This window comes from Symphalangus syndactylus, chromosome 3 (genome assembly GCF_028878055.3).
Source record: "Symphalangus syndactylus isolate Jambi chromosome 3, NHGRI_mSymSyn1-v2.1_pri, whole genome shotgun sequence".
NCBI classification, from domain to species: Eukaryota; Metazoa; Chordata; class Mammalia; order Primates; family Hylobatidae; genus Symphalangus; species Symphalangus syndactylus.
The window spans coordinates 24,262,561-24,280,426 of NC_072425.2; the positions used below are offsets into that span (position 1 = coordinate 24,262,561).

At 36.1% G+C, this 17,866-nt stretch overlaps 1 protein-coding gene across 1 annotated transcript in view; it reads left to right on the forward strand.

Moving 5' to 3' along the window:
* MEGF9 (multiple EGF like domains 9) overlaps window positions 1-17,866 on the forward strand; it is a 120,974-nt gene that overhangs the window by 45,234 nt on the left and 57,874 nt on the right. Inside the window, exon 2 of the mRNA XM_055271305.2 lies at window positions 10,951-11,152. Coding sequence (XP_055127280.1) covers window positions 10,951-11,152 — 202 coding nt within the window. The remainder of the gene's footprint in view (window positions 1-10,950; window positions 11,153-17,866) is intronic.

A 17,866-nucleotide genomic window follows, 5' to 3' on the forward strand; every position in this document is an offset into this window, starting at 1 on the left:
AGTGAGCTGAGAGTGTGCCATGGCACTCTAGCCTGGGTGATAGAGTGAGATTCCATCTCAAAAAAAAAAAAAAAAAAAGAACTTTTAGAGAATAAGGGTGTTTAGAATGCTAATGAGGAAAGTATTTGAGTACATGATCCTGTATAGTAAATATTTTTCTGTAATCTAGACTAGACTTCTCTCTTTCTTCTACCTTTTTTTTATGACTTCAGGAAACTTGTTGAATTATTCCAATCCTGGATTAAAAGAAGGTCCTTTCTGCCAGAAAATTGTAAAAAGCTGTAGTTTAACCAACTCTAATTCCTAATCTTCCCCAGTCCCTTATTTTAGAGCATTTATTGTCATTTCTCGTTTCTGATATCAATTTCTGAGAGCATTTTCTACATTTCAAGAAAAGTAGGACATCTGGGGAGATAAAACAGTAAATATCCTATTCTGATACTGTCACATTTTTATCTCATTTCATCCTCAGAAATAACCATATTAAATATATTTGCTGTCATTTTGCCTTATATATTTTGAGACTACAGTATTAGATATATATCTAATTTAGAACTACATATTTTTAATGAATTGTACATTTTTTTATATAGTGACCAGATCTCTTGTCCGCTTATATTGCTTTTTTTTTTTTTACCTAAACATCTATTTTGTCTTATATTAATTAATGTAGCTATCTACACTAGTTTTCTTTTGTTAGTATTTACGTGCTTCATCTTTTTCCATTCAGTTACTTTTAAACTTTAGGTATAATTCTGTTTTATGTCTTTTGTAGCTGGATTTTGTGGGTTTTCATTGAATCTTGAAGATCTTTGTCTTTTAAATTGACCAGCTCTAATTTTATTTTATAAAATGGAATCTGATTTGAACAGACATTTGTAGCTATTTATTGATCACTACTGTGCTAAGCCACTATGAGAAATGTGGAGAAATATGAGAAAATTTGCCATCATTGAGCAATTTAAAACCTACGATTTTCCCTTAAAACGTAGTATATACATTCAAAATTTTCAAAGGAAATTGCCTTCTGATTTACTTATTCGGATTATTAGATACACCAGTGGCTCAATGAAAAAAAAGTTTTTGTAAACCAAAAACAATATACATGGCCATATATAATTTGACCTTTAATTATTTTTCATGATAGATGAAAAGAATTAGCCACATTTTGTACATGGAGACACTGAAACTCAGAGCAGTTAGACTCACTAACGGTCCTAGAGCTGGTTAATTAGCAGCAAAGTTTGATTTTAAAGTGTTCTGGGTCTGTCTGATTGTTGGCTTCTTAGAGTGAAAAGACATGGACTTTGGAGTTACTCATTTTGGGCTTTAATCTCTTCTTTGGTACTGATTAGTTGTATGATTTGTTTCATCTATCTGACACTCAGATTCCTTGCTTAAGGTACCTGCATCACAGGATTATGGTGAACACTAAAGGAGGCCATTTGTGTCCAGTTTCTTGTGTGATGTCTGATATATGTGTAGTATATGCTTAATAGCTGGTAATATCATCATTGTTATTAGTAGTAAAAACTAGCCTTTACAACCTTTTCCAGAACTTGTCATCTTGTCTCATTAATTAGATGAATTATCTCTGAATTGTGGAAAACTGGCAGTGAGCCAGGGACAAGCACCAACAACATGATTTTTAAATGTGAGACAGAAAATTTTCTACAAAACCTGGGTTATGTTGCCCCATTTATTTCATATGTCTACCATAAAGTTGAAGAAATGTTTTGCTCTAGTAAATTGTGACCGGGAATTTTAATTGATACATTTTTATTTTCAAACAAAGCTTAAAGCTTTTCTTTAAAAGTAGTGGCTTTAATACTACACATCTCTACAAAGTCTAGTTTAAATAAATTCATCAGCTTTAATATTAAGTTTCTGAAGTTTCCAAAGATTTGTGGCAATACCTTGGCATAACATAAATGTGAAATGTAATTTGAGTATTAATGTTACTCTAGAGTAAGGTTCTCAAAACAAAAACTCTTGTGTTGATAATTCCTCTTCCCTAGAATGAGGCTTTTCTGAGATTCCTTTTCTTCAGACCTAAAACATAAAATATGGTCCAATAAAAAGTACATTTTGAAATACACCATATACTTAGGAAATCAGGCCTGTAGTCAAGATAATATAGTTTTGTTGGTTTTTTTGTTTGTTTGTTGTTTTGAGACAGGGTCTTGTTCTGTCACCCAGGCTGGAGTGCAGTGGCACGATCTCGTCTCACTGCAACCTTTGCCTCCTGGGTTCAAGCGATTCTCCTGCCTCAGCCTCCAGAGTAGATGAGATTACAGGCACATGCTACCATGCCTGACTAATTTTTGTATTTTAGTAGAGACGGGGTTTTGCCATATTGGCCAGGCTGGTCTAGAACTCCTGACCTCGAGTGATCTGCCCACTTCGGCCTCCCAAAGTGCTGGGATTACAGATGTGAGCCACCACACCCGGCCAGTTTGTTGGTTTTTTTAAAGAATCATTCGATGTACATGAAGAGGTTTGAATTGTATATTCCTACTCTTGATTTTGACGATGTTTTTCCTTTTCTTTTCAATTCGAAAATCAGGAATGTTGTAATTTTTGTGGATCCAATCCTAGGCTTGTGGAAATGGGTGAAGTTCTTTGTTGGATAGATTAGATAGATTGAAAGTTGTATTTACATGCATTTTCCTGGTCTTTGTTTAAACAGGGTTTTTAATGATGAATCTCAAAAGGAAACAAACAATTGCATATGAAAAAAGGATAGTAATCCTATACATCTTTATCTTTCATTTTTTTCCTCTTCTCCCTCATTGTACATGGGAGCAGTTGCAGCCTGAGACTTAAGTTGGAGCCAAAGGGAAAAGAAAAGATTGTACTCCTTTTAGTGAAATAGCATTTTAAATACTAAAATGTTCCACAACTCCTTATACAATAATCAGCTGAAGCATTAATAACTTTCTGCTACCTTAAATGTAACAGTCACTTTGAAAAAGCCTCAATCATTAGTTGGGTCCCCTGTGGACGTTAGTGCCACAGTTCAGTTGAAATAGTTGCTTGTGGGTCACCGAGGCATCCTTCCAGCAACATTTTAAAAATTGAATCTAGTAAGACCTCATTGCTTAAAACATTTTTTTTTGCATATTTTAAAATTTATATCCAATGAAATTTACTCATTTGATGTGCAATAGTTCTATTAGTTTTGATACATGCATAATCAAGATGCAAAATGGTTTTATTACCCCCTCAAAATTCCCCTGTATTGCTCCTTTGTAGTCAGCCCTTCCCTCCTGCCCCCAGCTCCTGGCAAACCCTTGATCTGTTCTCTGCCCCTGGCTCCTTTCATTTAGCATAATGCATTTAAGATTCATCCATGTTCTTGGATGTCAGTGGTTTATTCCTTTTTATTGATGAATGGTATTCCATTATGAGAATGTACCATAGTGTATCCATTCACTAGTTGAAGAACATTTGGGTGATTTCCAGGTTTTGGTGATTATTAATATCACTTATCATAAATATTTCTGTACAAGTTTTTGTGTGACTATAACTTTTCATTTCCCTCAGATAAATACCTAGAAGTGGAATTGCTGGTTCATATACTAAAGGTATAATTAACTTTATAAGAAACTGTCAAACTGTTTTCCAAAGTGTCTCTACTATTTTGTACTTACACCAGTAATTTTTGAAAGTCCTGCATGCTTGCCAGCAATTAGTATTGTCAGTTTTTTTGTTTGTGTATTTTAGCCATTCAAATAGATGGGTACTCATTGCCTTTCAAAGTACAGTTTTGCTTTTGACTTCCACTGAGTGGATGTTCCTATAATGTTTGCATTGTGTGTGCTGAGAATAGAACTATTTCCATCTACTTTTGCAAGTTAGACTGTAGTTCCAACTGTCTAAAACTATGATATATCTTTTGGACTTAGAACTTGAATGGCCAGTGCTCTGATAAATATTGTAAGTTTAGGAATAGCTTAATACAGGTTTTTTGTATTCTTAATAGATAACAGTATTTGAAGATATTAAAAAGCAAGAGTGTACTACCTGAAGCTATTTATAGATTTAATGCAATCCCTATCAAAATATCAATGATATTCTTCACAGAAATTTTTAAAAAACCCTAAAATTCATATGGAATCACAGAAGACAAAGCAATCCTGAACAAAAAGAACAAAGCTGGAGGCATCACACTACCTGACTTCAAAATATACTACAAAACTATAGTAACCAAAACAACATAGCATAGGTATAAAAACAGACACATTAAGTCAGTGGAACAGAACAGAGAATCCAGAAATAAATCCATGTATTTACAGCCAATTGATTTTCAATAAAGGTGCCCAGAACACACATTGGGGGAAAGGATATATTCTTCAATAAATGATTCTGGGAAAACTGGATATCTATATGCAGAAGAACAAAACTAGACTTCCCGTCTTTCATCTTATAAAAAAATTAACTCAAAATGGATTAAAGACTTAAAAGTAAGATCTGAAACTATAAAACTGCTAGAAGAAAACACAGGGGAACTGCTTTAGAATATTGGTACTATACAGCCATGAAAAATAATGAAATCCTGCTATTTGTGGAAACATGGATGAAGCTGGAGGTTATTATGTTAAGTAAAATAAGGCACAGAAAGATAAATACTGGGGCCGGGCGCCGTGGCTCACGCTTGTAATCCCAGCACTTTGGGGGGCCGAGGCGGGTGGATCACGAGGTCAGGAGATGGAGACCACGGTGAAACCCCGTCTCTACTAAAAATACAAAAAAATTAGCCGGGCGTGGTGGTGGATGCCTGTAGTCCCAGCTACTCGGAGAGGCTGAGGCAGGAGAATGGCGTGAACCCGGGAGGCGGAGCTTGCAGTGAGCCGAGATTGCGCCACTGCACTCCAGCCTAGGCGACAGAGTGAGACTCCGTCTCAAAAAAAAAAAAAAAAAAAAAAAAAAGAAAAATACTGCATGTTCTTACTCATATGTGGGAGATGAAAAAAAAATTCGAGCTCATGAAAGTAAAGAGTAGAATTGGAGCCGGGCGTGGTGGCTCACGCCTGTAATCCCAGCACTTTGGGAGGCTGAGGCAGGCAGATCACGAGGTCAGGAGTTCAAGACCAGCCTTAACAACATGGTGAAACACCGTCTCTACTAAAAATACAAAAATTAGCTGGGTGTGGTGGTGTGCACCTGTAATCCCAGCTACTTAGGAGGCTGAGGCAGGAGGATCGCTTGAACCTGGGAGGCAGAGGTTGCAGTGAGCCGAGATTGCACCACCACACTCCAGCCTAGGCTACAGAGTGAGACTCCGTCTCAAAAAAAAAAAAAAGAGTAGAATTGGAGGTATTAGAAGCCATGAAGGGCAGGTGAGAAGGAAGGATGGGAAGAGATTGGTTAATGGATACAAAATTATAGCTGGATAGTACTAAATGAGTAGTGGTGTTCTGTAGCACAATAGGGTAAATATAGTTAACTGTAATTTACTCTATATTTTCGAAAAGCTAGAAGAGAGAATTTTGAATGTTCATAGTACAATGAAATGATCAACGTTTGAAGTAATGAATGTGCTATTTAGTCTGATCATTACACATTGTATGCATGTATTGAAATATCACTCCGCATTGCATAAGTAGGTATTATTATTGTGCGTCAACTAACAATAAAAGGAGTGAAATTGTTGCTGAATGAATGAAAAGGAGTTAGAAATTGAGTTTTGCAAAGGTATTTATGCAGTTTTGCAAAAGGCTGTAGGTTGAATTTCAGGCTGTCTTCCTGAACCAGATTCCAGTGAGTGCTCTGTATTCATTATAGCCACCAGTAGTCTTCTAGTATCTATGCTTAAGTGCAATAATTTTGTAGATAGAATTTCAGGCTGTCTTTCTGAACCAGATTCCTGTGAGTGCTCTGTATTAGTTATAGCTACAAGTAGTCTTCTAGTATCTCTGCTTAAATGCAATAATTTTGTAATCATTTTAGTTTACCAACAGTATTGTTGTCAGGGTAACATTTCTTTGTCCTAGGAGATTTCCATCATGACTGAGGACATAGTTTTTTTATTTTGTTATGCAAATTTTTCATTTACTGTTTTTATGGTTTTTTTATCTGCAAAGGTTTAACACACAATTGTACCAAACTGCTTGAGCATTACAGTTAATTTTAGCACTTAGAAATGACTTCAAAAAGAGACACAGAGAGGACACATTCATTAGGACATACAATCACAATTAGTATTTTCCAAAAACTCCCATCATTAATGCAAACAAGCTGAATACCAGCACACACCAAATATTCTCTATGAGATGATTAAAAATTGGATGAAAAGAGAGCCTACCAGGTATATGAAAGGCCTAGAAAAGGTCTTCAGTATGTTCAAGTAGATAATCTCTTACCAGGGCAAATGTTTGTGCACAAAGGGAGGGCAGGTGGGGGTAGGTGGCAGGGGAACTTATGAGACTTGTAAACAAAATACTTTCTTTTTTCATCTCTTGGCTTTTGGAATGTTTGAAAAAGTGCAGGATTTGATTTTCTCTGGGACTTTATGTGACTATTTTCAAATACTTAAAGCAGTTTGGCAAAGATTTTAGTTTCTTATTCTTCTTCAGAGTGAAAATCACTATATTTTATTGTTCTTCAGAAGCCAGACAATAAAAGGAAATAATGTTGCCAAGATTTTGCTGTCTCTGAGAACATTTACATTACCCTTCTCTAATTATTTCTCTATAGAGTTTTCCAAAGAATTAAAGGGCTGAAAGGAAACCTGCTACTCACATGATAAAGAGTTTATTCCATATTTACTTTTAGGCAATTGAATGAACTGTTTGGCATCTTATTCATACTTGTCTGCAATTAGCTTTAGGTGTCCTCTTCATATTGTTTCATTCCCATTAACATCCACACTGGTGACTTGCCATTAATCATGTTGCAGACTCCTTTGTGCTGCTCTGGTGTCTAAGATTCTAACTCATTAAAATAAGTCAGCACTTCCTCTTGTCTTTGGTCTTTCTCATTGCTTCTATCAATTGAAACTTCCTTCCTTCTTTTTCATATTGCCACCTTTTTACTAAGGGGATTGCATTATTTCTGCATTAACTCCTATCTGGTTCTGCACAAATGTCTAGACCTGTGAAGGGTCTGAGATTTTACTCTACTTACAAGCTAACAAATTATCCTGGCACAATTTAATGAATACCCGGAGTGTTTTACATTTATTACTATTGCTTATACTATTCATTTAACTTGCATCATTTCATTTAAGGTCAGTCACTGGGACGGGCCTTAAGTTCTGAGTTACAAACAGAAAAGATGTCCATGCTCCCTGGTACTTGGTTTACTTTGTATTCTCCTCCTTTCCTTTGGTTTTTTTGGGGAGAAGTATTAACATGATAGTGCCTTTTTGTCTTGATATGTCAGCCCCCTTCTTATCCCTGGGGTGGTCTCTCTTGCTGAAATATTTGCCATTCACCCTGCTACTGTTAAACTGATTAGTACCAAGGATATATAATAAATAAATGCTCATTTTTCATCTTCTCTGAAGCCACATCCTAAATCCTTCTGTTTTTACCAATGTATTTTAAGGCACACATATTGTTAATGAGTGGAGCCTAGTATAAGTAGAATATTGTCTTATTCTCTACCTAGATGAACCACAACATGGATTTCTGCGTAACAGGACACTAATTCTGTTTCCCAGACATTATTCAAAGCTGCTATAGTACTAAACCCATTGTCAGGCTTTTAGATCTTATCCGCAGGATATAACGAAGCTGTAGCCTGTGAATCTAACATCTGAATTGCATTTATTATTTTATCTGATAACACTTTCTACTTTTTTCCAGCTGTTGCATTAATTATTGCAATACTCCAAAGCACTTCCAGCTTAAGTATTGGGACTGAGTGGTGTAGCTACTATTATTATGCCCTGTTTACAGGAGAAAAAATGAAGACACACAGATCTTAATTAACTTGCCTAAGGTTATAAAGTGAGAGAGCCGGATTTAATCTTAGCCGTCTACGTCTACAATCTGTGCTCATAACTCTTTGCTTTACTGCCTCTTCAAATTATTGTCATTTGAGAGGTTTAGGTAGTAGGTATTGTTATGGATTCATAATAGGGGCAGTACAGTTAAGAGTTTATGGAGAAGTGAGTTTCGGCTGATTCTTAAAATAGAGAATAGGTTTGAATATGTGAAAAAGAGCATTCCAAGATGCACAGAATAAGCAAAGGTTCAGAGACAGGACTAACCAGAGTATGTTCAGGGAATAATGAAGATATTAGACTGACTATAGAAATAATAAATAACCAGTGAACTTGGTTAGTACTGAAAGTTTATCCATTAGAACTTCACTGGAAAAAATATTGAGTGTTTATATCTGAGTTCTTAAATTCAATTGGATTCTTTTGAAAATACTGCTAATCTTACTCATTGGGAACACTGACTCAGTTTTCAGATGGAAATACATTAGTAAGGAAATAATGAAATAAAATTCATAGTTTTTATTATAGAAACTTTTTTTTTAGTATTTTCATTTTTTCTTGAGCTAGTTCTACTGACACCAACATACTTTGATTAGTTTAACTTGTGATAAAATAGGTCCAGCAGGAGAAGTTGGATGTAAGTTGAATTTCTGCCCTATTTCAGAAGAAAAATGTTAAGTGTTCTGGTCATTTCTGGAGTGAAGGTCTTGTCATGAAGTTGTCATTGGCAGGTTTACAGACCACTGAACGTGGCTTTGTTATTTACAAAAACCACAACACATATACGCAGAAAGTAGATATCATGTGAAAATATGTAACTCTGTCAAAGAAATGTCATGTTTATGTAGCCTAGTGAAAATAAGAATCTTGATTGTAATGGGAAGCTGGTTCCTTTCCTAAGCTTGAGGCTGAAGAAATCTGAGCTTTCCTTTGGGTTTTGTGAACCACCCAAGTTTGAAATAGACATAAAATAAACAAATAAGCTGCCAATATTTATTTATTTATTTTACTTTAATTTTTTTTTTTTTGAGACAGGTCTCACTCTGTCACCCAGGTGGGGGTGCAGTGGCAAGATCTTGGCTCACTATAACCTCGGCCTCCCAGGCTCAAGCGATCCTCCCACCTCAGCCTCCCAAGTAGCCAGGTCTGCAGGTGCACGCCAGCACTACAGGTGCATGCCAGGATGCCCAGCTAATTTTTGTATTTTTTTTTTTTTTGTAGAGATGTGATTTCACTATGTTGCCCAGGGTGGTCTCAAACTCCTGAGCTCAAGTGATCTGCCCACCTCGGCCTCCCAAAGTGCTAGGATTACAGGCATGAGCCGCTGCGCCTGGTCTATTTATTTGTTATTTGTTATCTTTACAAACTAGAAGAGCTGTGAAGAGCAGGGAAATAAAGTGACACCGAAGGTTAGGAACTGCAGGAAGTGTGGAGGTATAGAGTTGGCCAAGTGGGAATTTCTTTGAGGAATCTTTTGTTTTGACTTGTGTGGATAAATAAGCTGCTTGTGATTACATAAAGAATTTTGAAGCTTAATTTCCTTTTCTAGAATGGAGAAGCAAACCCCTTTACAACTCTCTATTTAAGACTCTGGATTTGTAGTTGTCTAGTAGCTTTTCGAAGTAATCAAAAATAATATCAAAGATTGTTTTTTCCAAGCTAAACTGTGTTGGTACAGTGCCATTTTATATAGTGCCTTACCTATTTAGAACTGTAATTTGTACCATAGATTTCTCAGGACCCTTTAAGGATAGGATCATAGCTGTTTTGGAATGGGACCTATTCCTAGGATATATATGTTAATACAAAGTCCTCTGTTACTACTGTGTCAAGCTATGTTGAAAACACTTTCCTTTTGATAAAATGAATAGAGGCAGTAGTAAAAAATGAATCCTAACTGACCTTTAAATGAGTCTTTGCATTAGAAGGCTAAAACTAAGGGCTTCTCAATATTTTTATCCAAAGAACTGTCTGACTGCGAAGAATAGTGGACAGGGGTGTGGTGCGGAGGAAGTGGGGACGGTTAATGGGTACAAAAAAAAAAATAGAAAGAATGAATAAGACCTAGTATTTGATAGCACAACAGAGTGACCGTGGTCAATAATTTAGTAATTTATGGACAGTAATTTAATTGTACATGTTAAAATAACTAAAGGAGTATAATTGGATTGTTTGTAACACAAAGGATAAATGCTTAAGGTGATGGACACAGCGTTTACCCTGATATGATTATTACACATCACATGCCTGTGTCAGAATACCTCAGGTACCCCATAAATATATACACCTTATACACCTATGTACTCACAAAAATTAAAAATTAAAATGTTTCTTTTGAAAAGTGAAAAAAGTGAAAACAACAAGCAAACAACAAAGAACTGTTTGAAATATACTTGAAAGCAATGTTTATTTCCCAAATATTTTAATTTGGGAAAGACATTCAAATTGGGATTGGTTTTAACTCACAGATCAGGATGAACCTGTAAACTTTCTCCTCTGGTTTTATTGTTCATCATTTCCTTACTTCAAAGTTTCTATTCTTCATTAATTTCTTCCTGGGCAGAACACATTAGCTTATGATTCTAGCTATGGCACAATCTAGTATGACCTTGAATAGGTTACTACAGTTAATCATCTGAGCCTTAGGCTTTTGCTGCTATACAATGGGATTATTTATTATTTAACGTGTTGTCATTTCCAACATGTGCCCTTAGTGCCATGTAGATAAGCCTGCCTTTGGTGGCTTCTAATTCAGAAAAACTAATAATACACACACACACACACACACTCACACAGACACTACATAATTCATGTACTCTATATGTTTCCTGATTTAAGTAAACTAAATGGGATAGAAAGTAAATTTGAACTAGAGTTAATTTTATCTATCCTTACAAAGTTGTCATGAAAATTTATTAAGAGAAATAAAATAGAGTGTATTTTATTAAGAGGGCATTAAATCTTAGTTGGTAATGTCTCTTTCCTTCTTTCATTTGCAGAGTATGTATGTAACTGCTCTGTGGTTGGAAGCCTGGATGTGAATCGCTGCAGCCAGACCACAGGGCAGTGTGAGTGTCGGCCAGGTTATCAGGGGCTTCACTGTGAAACCTGCAAAGAGGGCTTTTACCTAAACTACACTTCTGGGCTCTGTCAGCCATGTGACTGTAGTCCACATGGAGCTCTCAGCATACTGTGCAACAGGTAAGCAACAGAGGGTGGAACTGAAGTTTATTTTATTTTAGCAAGGGAAAAAAAAAGGCTCCTACTCTTAAGAACCATACTGGTTTAAACAAAGGGGGATGAGGGTCATAGATTTACAAAATATTTTATACTTTTATTCCCTTACTTTATATGTTATATTTAATGTCAGGATTTAAAAACTTCTAATTTACTGATTTAGTTCTTCAAAAGCACTAGAGTCGCCAATTTTTCTCTGGGATAATTTCTGTAAATTTCATGGGAAAAAATTATTGAGGAAGAAATCTGCTTTCTGGAAGGGCTTTCAGACATGAAACCTGCAGGAGGTTTAGAAATGTTCTTATGTTTATTAATATAACATTGGAGTTTGAGGAAATTTGTTCTTTGGTTTATTTTTCTCTCTAATCAAAATTCTACATTTGTTTCTTTGGACATCTAAAGCTTAACCTGGGGATACCCTAATTTATTTAACTAGTGGTAAGTAGACTGGTTTTACTCTATTTACCAGTACATTTTTGAGACCAAAAGTAGATTAAGCAGGAATTATCTTTAAAATATTATGTTATTTGGAGGTGATTTAATCTAGTGGAATAATGTACTGTTATCTAAGCATTTGCCTTGTACTGCACTGAAAGTAATTATTCTTTGACCTTATGTGAGGCACTTGGCTTTTTGTGGACCCCAAGTCAAAAAACTGAAGAGACAGTATTAAATAATGAAAAAAATAATGACAGGTTATACTCAGTGTAACCTGGGTATAACCCAAGATCTGCTGCCACTTAGGAGCTGTGTTCCTTGGCCAAGTAATTTCGTTTCACTGAGCTTGTTTCTTCTCAAGGCTGTTGTGAAGATTAAATGAGTTGATATATATAAAATGCCTAGCACATGTCACTCAATAAATTCTGGTTTGTTTTAATTTCAAAGGAATATTATGGGCTGAAATGAGAGAACATGTTTTAAGAACTTTTAGCTCCTTGACAAAGAAGTGCTTTATACTTTAGCAGTAAATATTTTAAATGCTTTATAAATGATATTGTACTGTTATGGAATATTGTATCATATTGTAGTTTATTAAAAATGTAGAAGAGGCTGGGCGCAGTGACTCAAGCCTGTAATCCTAGCACTTTGGGAAGCCAAGGCGGGTGGATCACTTGAGGCCAGGAGTTCTAGATGAGCCTGGCCAGCACAGTGAAACCCCGTCTCTACTAAAAATACAAACAAATTAGCTGGGCGTGGTGGCACACGCCTGTAGTCCCAGCTACTCAGGAGGCTGAGGCAGGAGAATCGGTTGAACCTGGGAGGTGGAAGTTGCAGTGAGCTGAGATCGCGCCACTGCACTCCAGCCTGGCGACAGAGGGAGACTCTGTCTCAAAAAAAAAAAAGTAGAAGAGAACTTCATTAAGAAGTTTATAATTTCAAATGCAGCAATAATCAATGCTTCTGATGCTTAGTATTTTAAAATAGTTATTTGTCTTAATTTTCACAGCAACTCCTTATATATAGGTTACTAGGTCACAAAGATAGTAAGTGCCAGAGAAAGAATTCCAAATTAGGTCTTTCAATTCCAAGTCCAGTGTCTTTACCACCATAGCATACCCTAGCATATAGATTCTATAATGAGAAAACTGATAATCACTCTATTCTTTGAGATTGAGAATAGAGTGGTAGCTTAACGCTGTTCCCTCCACTCCCCCCAAGACATGCTCATACAAGTTAGATGCAGAAGTTTCACATTGCTTACCGTTTTAAAAGATAAGATATTGTTAAGTTTGTTCATTCTGGTGTCTCATGGAATGTCCACTACTTTCTTTCAAATAATATTCTGCAAACATATTTGCTTTGAGTACTTTTAGAGAAATAGAAAAGTGTTTACTTCTAGGCCCAGTGCTTTATTAGAAGAGAAAGAAATAAAGGAAGGATTAAGAGAGAGTTTTATAATAGAAGCTGTAAAAGAGGAAAAAACAATAATACTAATATTTATGTACTATCTTACTGTATTCATAATTCTTCTGCAAATTATTCCTGATTTATCTTTTCTCTGACAGTTAATGCTACTAAGTTTAATGTTGAAACCCTATCCTGAAAATAGGTGGTGACCATAAAGTAATGGAAAAGTACACTAGACTAGTAATGTAAAGGCCTAGGGCAGGGGTCTGCAGACTATGGCCTATGAACCTAATCCACCCCACTGCCTGTTTTTATTAAGTAAGGTTTTATTGGAACATAGTTCCACGCATTTATTTATGTGTTGTCTGTGGCTGCTTTTGTGCTATAGTGGCAGCATTGACTAGTTGTGATAGAGACTGTATGGGCTGCAAACCTAAAATATTTACTATTTGGCCTTTTTGGAAAAAGTTTACCCACCCCTGGTTTATATGGTGGTTTATATCCAATCATGGTGGGTATTTCTAGATAATCATGTAACTTTAGGCAGTTCACTTTAACCTTTATTTTATTTATTATTTTATTTTATTTTGAGACAGAGTCTCACTGTATACCCAGGCTGGTCTTGAACTCCTGTGCTCAAGCGATCCTCCTGCCTCGGCTTCCCAAAGTGCTGGGATTATAGGCATGAGCCACCATGCTTGGCTGAATTCTTTTAAGTGTTTGTCTTTTTATTTGTGAAGTGAAGATAATAATCCATGTCCTTTCTCTCTCCTGCTTAAAGTTGTTTTGTCTTAAGAATCAAGCAAGATAGTGCATGCATAAATCTTCTAATCTGCAATTGCTAGACAGATAATAAAAATAATTATGGGAACCATTATTGAGCATATGCTATATGCTAGGGCTCTCTACTAACTACTTGATGTGCATTATCTCATTTAATCTTTTTTTTTTTTTTTGAGACGGAGTCTCGCTTTGTCTCTCAGGCTGGAGTGCAGTGGCGCAATCTTGGCTCACTGCAAGCTCAGCCTCCTGGGTTCACGCCATTCTCCTGCCTGAGGCTCCTGAGTAGCTGGGACTACAGGCACCTGCCACCACGCCTGGCTCATTTTTTGTATTTTTAGTAGAGGCGGGGTTTCACTGTGTTAGCCAGGATGGTCTGGATCTCCTGACCTCGTGATCTGCCTGCCTTAGCCTCCCAAAGTGCTGGGATTACAGGTGTGAGCCACCATGCCCGGCCATCTCATTTAATTTTTAAAAAAACTCCCTTGAGGAGAACATTATTATTTTCCCATTTTGACTAAGAATTTTGATGTTTAAAGGGTATAGTTAACTTGACTAAGTCTATACACTAAAGCTGCCATTCAACCATTTGAACAAATGTAATATGTAAACAGAGTCCACCAAATGACTTTACGGTTCCTGTTTTTCCTAGTAGAAAGCCTCTTGGTATTTAACACCCAAATGTCCTTGAATTCATTCTCTTTCAATTCAGTGTGTTTTGGCAGATGATTATAAGATACATATTTACATTTATGTCCCAGAAATAAAGCCAAATACTGCATTTTAAACAAAATAATGTGTGAGAAGTCTGTGTTAAATTCCAGATATAGTTGGTAGACTGTCAGAATCACATGTCAACAATTTGAAAGGTGCACCAAATATCAACAAAGAGGATATGTAGCATGTTACTACTTGTAGTCACTGTTAACCTTAGGAATGGTTTTTGCTCAGGAAGTGATGTTTTCAGCATTTTATATCCTAACATGGGAGTTTATTACTTTTGTGTAGGTGCTTTACTGTGTTTTAGTTACACTTTAGGAACTTGGTTAGTTGTTTGGGGTTGACATGAAATGAACTGTAATTTTTTTCACTTAAAATTGATAAATAGGTTTTTTGTTAGTATCTCATGTGGAATATCTGATATTCAGTGATGGACGATTCATGCAAGAGGTGGAAGAGACCTATAATATTATTACTATGTTACTTAATGGTGGAGATATGTTGTGAGAAATGTGTTATTAGGCAATTTCATTGCCACGCAGCATCATAGAATGTACTTACACAAACCTAGATGGTATAGCCTGCTGTATACCTAGACTATATAGTATGGCCCGTTGCTCCTAGGCTACAAACCTATACAGCATGTTTCTGAACTGAATACTGTAGGCAATTTTAGTACAATGGTAAATATTTTTGTATCTAAACATAGAAAAGATACAGCAAACATATAAAAGATAAAAATGGCACACCTGTGTAGGGTACTTAGTATGAATGGAGTTTGCAGGACTGATGCTTGGTCTGGGTGAGTCAGTGATTGAGTCATGAGTGAAAGTGAAGGCCTAGGATACTCTTGTACACTACTGTAGAATTTATAAAGTCTGCACACTTAGGCTACACTAAATTTATTTTTAGAAAGTTTTCTTCAGTAGTAAATTAATCTTAGCCTACTCTAGCTTTTTAACATTATGATCTCTGATGTTTTGAACTTTTTGACTCTTTTTGGTAACACTTAGCTTAAACATAAGTCCACTGTACAGTTGTACAAAAATATTTTCTTTTTTATATCCTTATAAGCTTTTTTCTATTTTAAAATTTTATTTTTTACTTATTAAACTTTTGTGTTAAAAACTAAGACGTAAACATACACATTAGCCTAGGCCGACACAAAGTCAGGACCAATAGTACTGTCTTCCACCTCCACATCTCATCCCACTAGAAGGTCTTCGGGGGAATAACATGCATGGAGCTGTCATCTATGATAACAGTGCCTTCTTTTGGGATACCTCCTGAAGAAACTGCCTGAGGCTGTTCTAGTTAACTTTTTAAAAATCGTAGATGTACACTCTAACATAACAATAAAAACTGCAGTATAGTAAATACATGAACCAGTAACAGTCATTTATTTTCATTATTATTATGTACTGTGTATAATTGTACATGCTATACTTTTATATGATTGGCAGTGCAGTAGGTTTGTTTACACCAATATCACCATGAACACATGAGTAATATGTTGCAGTGTGTTACCACAGCAATGATCTCACTAGGTGATTGGAATTTTTCAGCTTCATTATAATCTTAAGGGACCACCATGATATATTCCATACATCATTGACAGAAATGTCATCATGTGGCACCTGACTGTATTATTTTTCCCTGTTCTATATGGACTGTTTTCTATGTGTACCTACCTGATAGCTTCTGTTATCCTTAGTAGGTTTCCTTTTTTTAATGAGGTAACACATGATTTTATATTATCCTCATAGCATCAAAGTGTGTTGATTTCTAAAATCCTTTATCATCTTCTTCTAAGTGAAATCTGGAAGGATCTTGCTTCCCCTGCAGCTCATGCAAGTAATGGTTGTTTTCTGTCTCGTACTCTTGTTTTTTTTTGTTTTTGTTTTTTACTTCTGGACCTGGAGTTGCAATATATATCTCTTTTGCTCTTCATTGCTGCTCTCAGAGTGCTCTTCCCAGCCTCCTTCCTAAAAACTCCTTTGAAGCTCATGGCAGCAGACTATGCTGTCACACCTCCTTGTTGCTGTTTCTACTCCTGGGCACCAGCCTTTATTTCTTACACTTGGCTCACTGTTACCTCTGACACTACACTTGCCATAATTTTAGATGATTGCAGTGTCTATAGATGAGCCTCTAACAATACTTCAGCCTCTCAGTTTCTTGACCTCTCTTCCAGTAAGTTTTCCTCCATGCTCCTTCCAGTCTTTGTTTCTTTACTTGCCGTATTTCTTGTTTGTCTTTGGCATATTAAACTTATGAGATAAATGTATGCTTCTATTGGTCACAACAGAGTAATTTTTTTAGTTGTAAAAAATATTATTAAAAAATAAAGGCCAGGCGCAGTGGCCGACGCCTGTAATCCTAGCACTTTGGGAAGCTGAGGTGGGTGGATCACTTGAGGTCAGGAGTTCGAGACCAGCCTAGCCAACATGGTGAAACCCTGTCTCTACTAAAAATACAAAAATCAGCTGGATGTGGTGGCATGCGCCTGTAATCCCAGCTGCTTGAGAGGCTGAGGTGGGAGAATTGCTTGAATCTGGGAGGTAGAAGTTGCAGTGAGCTGAGATAGCACTATTGCACTCCAGCCTGGGCAACAGAGTGAGACCCTGTCTCAAAAAAATAAAAATAAATAAAATATTATTTCAGAATGTCAGGTAATTTGTCAGAACAAGTAGTGTATCACAAAAGTAGTTTAAAAGCCTGTACTTAAAGAAAGTCTTTATAAGGAAGGCTTAGGAGCTCTAAATCCACATGGCCCTAAGCACTGAATTTCTTAGTAGGAAGTTAAATTGACAGGAAACTAGAACAGAAATGGAAAGTTGCAGGATGTGTACTTTGCAAGAAGATGTGGATGAACTATGAGGAAACAGCTCTGTGTTCTGCTCTGCTAGAAATTATGTGTGAGTGGGTTAAGGGAGAAAGGAAATTGTAGACAAGTAGTGTGATGATGTGTAGTAGAAAGGGAGTGGAATTTGAAATTGGTAGACTTGGATTCTATTCTTGGTTCAGCCACTGGCTGTGTGACCTTGATTAAGCTGTTTGACCTCTCTGAACCTCAGTGCTGTTATCTGTAAAACAGGATTAATATATCTAACATGAAGGATTTTTCTGATAATTAGTACAAAAATACAGTTAGATAGAAGAATAAAGATCTAGTCCTCGGTAACACAATAAGGTGACTATAGTTAACAATATATTTTGTATATTTCAAAAAGCTAGAAGAATAGATTTGGAATGTTTCCAACACAAAGGTCATTACCCATTGTATGCTTATATAAAAACCACATGTCCCCTATAAATATATATGACTAT